This window comes from Hemitrygon akajei, chromosome 25 (assembly GCF_048418815.1).
Source record: "Hemitrygon akajei chromosome 25, sHemAka1.3, whole genome shotgun sequence".
NCBI classification, from domain to species: Eukaryota; Metazoa; Chordata; class Chondrichthyes; order Myliobatiformes; family Dasyatidae; genus Hemitrygon; species Hemitrygon akajei.
The window spans coordinates 29,779,002-29,785,001 of record NC_133148.1 but is presented as its reverse complement, the minus strand read 5'-3'; the positions used below and the strand labels follow the sequence as shown (position 1 = coordinate 29,785,001).

At 47.1% G+C, this 6,000-nt stretch overlaps 1 protein-coding gene across 2 annotated transcripts in view; it reads left to right on the top strand.

The window, feature by feature from the left end:
• The first annotated feature begins 2,845 nt into the window (after window positions 1–2,845).
• LOC140716490 (homeobox protein meis3-like) overlaps window positions 2,846–6,000 on the top strand; it is a 236,230-nt gene continuing 233,075 nt past the window's right edge. For both annotated transcript variants that reach the window (XM_073029273.1, XM_073029272.1), the window contains exons 1-3: window positions 2,846–2,987; window positions 4,926–4,977; window positions 5,305–5,355. In XM_073029273.1, coding sequence (XP_072885374.1) covers window positions 2,935–2,987; window positions 4,926–4,977; window positions 5,305–5,355 — 156 coding nt within the window. In that variant the 5' untranslated portion in view covers window positions 2,846–2,934. The remainder of the gene's footprint in view (window positions 2,988–4,925; window positions 4,978–5,304; window positions 5,356–6,000) is intronic.

Below are 6,000 nucleotides of genomic sequence, written 5' to 3'. Positions count from 1 at the left end.
CGTACCCCACGGGGTTCTCTCCGGTCAGAGGGGAAGGAAGATCCCAATTTCTTCAACCCTGGAAACAGGTCAAAGTGTTGTCGTGGAGGTGGAGAGAATGGGTTAGGGTCGGTTTAGGTCGGGTTTGTGAACTGTCTTCATTTTCCCAAATCTCACCAGTCTCCGCAAGATGTTAGCCCGTGTATCTGCACCACGCTGGGAAGGCGACAGTCCCAGCACACCTCGGCACCTCAGCCAAGGGGAGCGACACTTATGACCTCCCCTCTTCTCGGGAGGGAATAGGCGCATTTATTTTTTTATATGCGTTTCGGTTCGGCCTTAAGGTCAGAATTGTCCCAGTTGGCTCCCTTTCACGAGGTGAGATTGAACGGCTCCCCGGGCAGAGTCCCGACGGGTGGAATAGTTCACAGACATGGGACCTAAAATGCAACAAACGTGATCTGACCAACACCTTATAAAGCCTCGGCATTACATCCTTAAGCATTTCTATCGAATTAAGTGCTCGACTTGAATTTGCCTTCCTCACTACTGACCCAACCTCCAAGTTAACCTTTAAGGACTCCTGGGGTCCTTTCCGCCTTCGTTTGCTGATTATCTCCCGATTTCGAAATAATCTACATCTCCTTCTACCAAAGGACATGACCATACACTTCTCTACGCTCCCACTCCAGATGCCCAGTCCCTGTCTCTCTATTCGACACAAAAAAATATTTTTGTTCAAATTCTGTGACTTTCAAGGAAGCAACTGTTCGATCTGCCTTGACGGCGCCTGTAGATTAAAGCCGAGGTCGCCCATTTTTGCCGTTTGTTAACAAGCGGCACCAAGATATCCTCCCCTTCCCACCCCAAAGTAAAACGGCGATCAGAATTTAATGAAATGCTTTATCTGCACAAGAATACGCGTGCAATGCCTGGGCTGAGCGGGGTTGTTCAAAATTAGGAATTAGCTTGTGTAAGTAAGTCCTAAGTAATCAGTACTGGGGTGGAAGCTGAGTGAGGGAGACTTGGCCAAAGCCGTTTAAAGTTCGGCCCCGTTTGCCCGTTTTGCCCGACGCAGCAAAATCTGGACTCAACAGCTGCGGAGTGCCAGCAGGCCAGGGGGGGAGACGGGCTCATGTCGCTGAGTAAGGCGAAGGGGGCCGGGAAACAATCATGAGGTGTCCACGCACCACAGCCAAACCACCCCAAACCGCATTCTCTCCCACTGAACGTTTAAACCATGCAGCAATTAAGCGCTTGTCTGCCGCTGGTTCTCAGCTGAACAACTCTGGGAGGCGGTATATTTTTGCTCTGTAGAAAACTCAGTGGATTTGTGATATGAGACCCGGCAAGTTTCTCACATTTCTCCACTTTCTAACAATTTAAACAAAATCGCTGCGGTTTCCCGCGCCCTTTGTAATCTTCTAGTCTCCCTGTAATCTTCTAGGCTCCCTGTAAATCTGGGCAAATAGTTCGGAAGGGCCCTAACTGCACGGATTGAATCCCTTTGCTCGGGTTTGAACAGCCGTTGCAGTCGGGTATTTGTGACTGAAACTGCGGGTTCTGAGATTCAGTGCGCCGGGTTCAGCTAGAAGCCTTTCACTTTATATTCGGCGCCGGCCGATTTCCCAGATTTACACTTTAAATCAAACTGGACGTAGGGGTTAACTAACAAGGGTTAAAAAGCTTTTCCAGTGCTGTTAATCGCATAAAAAAAAACGCACCTTAGCCCAGCTGGGTCACTTTAATCACCTGGTCAGCTGTGGCCGTCGGGTGACTTGAATTTTGGGTTTGCTAACTGACTTAAAATATCATCTGAAGTTTTTTTTAAAATAAACCCCTTTTTTCCCCGTGGCAAGTGGTAACAAGGGACGGGGCTTTAAATATGCAGCCTATCTCGAGTTTATACACACCCTGGTATAAAGTGTGTGGTGGAAATTCCTTAATCCTTGGGATTCAGAATAAATTGGATTCACTCTTTTTCTAAAACTGTGCCCCCCTCCTCCCCCAATAACTGTTGCTAACACACAACATTTTGACACCAGATCCACACAGAAACAAATCGGATTCGTACCGTATCCGCCAGCAAGTATATAAAAACGCACACTATTGTGAATGAATTGTTGTAAAACAGTGTGTCATACAAACACGACTGTGTGTGAAACACTGCAAATGTTAACAAGTACATGGGAGAATGCGCGCGGATATATATCTTACGGCTCCTTATCATTTTATTGTCGATTTACGTTCTATCCCCTAACAAGGATTTGGTCCGTCTTTGCCGCAGTTGCTTCTTGTTGTTTCATGCACAAGACTGTGGGTATATTTCAAACTTCTGCTATGTCCTACTTTAGATTGTCGATGTCTGATCAAACCGAAGATTGCAACCCTATTTTCCAGGATTAATAGTATTTAATTTGTTCACCTTTGTACGTTTATGATAACTCACAATGGTGATCTACTATGCATAAATTCTTAAAAATCTGGGATCTATAAATATATTTTTATTAATAGTTTCAATCTTCCTCGTTTTGCCTCATGCTGATTTTAATAAGTATCTATTATCTAATTTCTTAAGTCCATTTATATAATCACTCCTCGCCTCCTAGTACGCTTTTAGAAGCTGCCGACATTTCTGGAGGGCGTCTAGCTACGCCGAGGAGTAAGGGGCAGGGTTTGAGGAAAAGTCTACAGATGTTTGGTAGGCTGGAGGGGTTGGTGGGTTCGGGGTGTTTGACGGAGTTGATATTTTGTTCGGAGGAGTCCTTTCTTTTATAACCTCTGATCTGTTTTTGTCTCCCATTCTCCCCATCCCGACTCTCTCCTCTTCCCTCCCCATCCCTCCACAACACACACGCACACACAGGCACCCCTTATTCCCGCTCCTTGCCCTAGTGTTTGAGAAGTGCGAGCTGGCGACGTGCACTCCCCGGACTGTGGGAGTAGCCGGCGGGGATGTTTGCTCTTCCGACACCTTCAACGAAGACATCGCGGTGTTCGCTAAACAGGTCCCGCAGCGAGGGAAGAACAGCATTAAAAACCAGATGAAAGTAATTTGGATTGAGAGAAAGTGGAATGTTTGTGGACTATATTACAAGTAGGGCAAGTGTCACTGCAGGTTAACACTTGTGAATTGGGCACAGAATTATAAAGTGTTTCGGATTTGTGTGAGCGTGAGGGAGTGTGGGTGTGTGTGTGTTTGTGGGATATAATTCAGACGTATATTAACTATGGGATCAATTTATTAAATATGTTCGGGTCACTGATTTAAGACATAAAATCTGCCACAAATCGGTTTAAATTGTGTGCGCAGTAGGTAGTGTAGACACATAGACAAGATAAAAGGAATTTTTATTCCTAAGAATCGCATCGACTCTGATTCCTAATTGTCCAGGTAATTACGCAGAGCGCGCCAAACATTATCAATATGGGTGTGAAATCCAACTGATTAATTTCAGCGCCTCCAGTATATTTCTCAATCAGACATTAATTTAAATAACAATCAGTGCTAATAAAAGCAGCGATTTCAAATAGAAATCGTATTGAAATGGATTTATTTGATATTCCAGAAGAGATCGACCGTGGGGATTGCGCATACAGTTTCGCACCTCGCAGGTAGAATCGAGGCAGATGAGCGCCCTCGGAAAGGAACCGAGCTTTCCCGGGTAGAAGTGGGACGGGAAGGAATCTGCTGATTTAGGAGAGCACAGGTCCCATTAGCCCCACAGACCCTGGCGGGGGCCGGGCCGTAGCGGTTCAGAGGCCGGGAGGGGAGGGGAGTCCGCATTAACTCTAATCGGGCCGTTTATTCACCCCCCCCCCCTTAAACCAGAACCATACAATAAAATTGAATACAACAGAATATTTCTCACTGTGATCTTCGTTGAGAGGCCCCCATCCAAAACCGGCACGGAGCGCATTTGTGTGTACGAGAGATGCGTAAGGTAACTGTGAGTGTAACTGAGATTGTGTGCCTACTCGAGTAAGTTGTGAGTGCAGGCTGTGTGCGTGTAAACTGTGATTGTGCACAGACTGTGTAAGTGGTGTGTAAAGGGGGATTAGGATATCGCCTCTGACCAGGGATAAACTGCGTGTGGTGAGCGCGCGTGTAAACATCGAGCGTGAGTTTACGGGTTATGTACACATGCTATTTATTGTTTTAGGGGTTTGGTGGTCGGATGTGTTTATGTGCATGTGTAACCATGTGTACAGACCTACTTCATTTTATAATCTGAAGTGATTGAATGTAAATGTGTAACTGTGTGTGTAATCACCGCCACGAGGGATTTATGTGTTTATTGCCGTTCTGCAGACTGTTGTTAGCAGGGTGTGTTTTGCTGTCGGAATTCTGTATTTTTCTTAGATGGTATTGTGAGCGAGATTAATTTGTACTAGTGTAAGACTGTGGGTGAAAGAATGTGTCTAAGAGAACACCTGTTGCGTGTGTTTGTGTTTGTATGTTTGTATGTATGTGTGCCCAATGTGTCTGGGAGAATACCCCCGTGTGTGGTGTGCACGCGCGTCCAAGGAGTCTGAGAGATTACGTGTGTGTGGGGGGGGGGGGGCACGCACGTTCAATGTGTCAGACAGAGTACCCCCGTATGTGTGTTTGTGTGCTTTTGTACGTGTGTATGTGTGTGCACGCGCGTCCAATGTGTCTAACAGAGTATCCCCGTGCGCGTCGCGGGGTGTGTGTAAGAGATAGAGAGAGGATTGTCTGGATATGTAACTTTTGGCGTCTGACTGCCCCGTGTGTATGAATAGATAGGTGTACAGTTGTAAAATCGGAAAGTCCTGATATATCCTGCAAAGCCACGACTCGCTTAGACATAGCTTACCCCCGTCCTCTCTACCCCGGACGCAGATGAGGGGTTTGAGCATGGATTGGAGTCCACTATTTCCAATCTGTTGATATTAAAATATTCTCCAATTCTTTTGTTTCCTAGATCCGAACAGAAAAAACCTCTATTCTCTTCCAACCCCGAGCTGGATAATTTGGTAATTAAAGTTTACGTTGTGTTTGGCGGTGTGAGAGGGAACGGATACAACCCGGGGTTAGCTGTCATCCAGCGCTTTCCGTACCCCAACCGGTAGAAGAGGTCCCATGCAGGAACAACCGAGCCCGGCCAAATTTACTTGTAAAATTAACCAAGCGACGTTATGCATTACATAAATCAAGTACTGCTGTACATTTTGTAAACTGACCCTCGATGTAACATCAGAAAGCGCTCTTGAGTGTCTGTTGCGCGCCCATTTTGATGGAGCGCCCTAATGTTCCTGCGCGTCACCGACCCACTCTAACTGAATGCCCCCTTCTCTCCACAGATGATTCAGGCCATTCAGGTGCTAAGGTTTCATCTACTGGAGTTGGAGAAGGTAAGGGCACTTCATTGGAAGGCGTGGTGTGGCTGAGGGCTTCGAGGGCACTTGGAGGGAATGTGTGTCAGAGAGAGAGAGGGGTGCACTTGAGGGATAAAATGTGTGGGCTCTGAAGGTGTGCCCGACGGGGAGTGGTGCACCTTGACGCCGTGCGTGTGAGAGGATGCGTGCGCGTGCGTAAGAGTGTTTAAGTACAACTGTGCGCGCGGTTTAGAGGCGCCGAGTGTGAGAGGTGCGAGCCCGGGCGTGTGCGGGGGTGGGGAGAAAAACGGGGACGTGGGCTGTCTGTCGAATTTGTAAAAGTGGGTTGGGTTGATGTTGGAGACAAAGGACAAGTGTTTTTTTTTTCCCAGCGAGTAATTTGTTTCTCTAATCCCGCTCTAATGTGATAATTAACTATTTAATTCCAGCGCCCCCGACAGGCGCCCATTGAATTCTTGTACCGGGTCCGAGTCCATGAACCTTACTCCGTTCTCATCTCTCATCTCACTCAATACCTTCCTCATCTCCCCGTCCCTCTTCATCGCTTCTCCTCCCCTCCCGTTGTTTCCCCCGTCCTTTTCCCGCAGGTTGATGCGGAGGTCCCCTCAATGTTCTGTCCATTGGCTCATTCCTCCCCACAGCTCTCCAAACGCCTGCTTT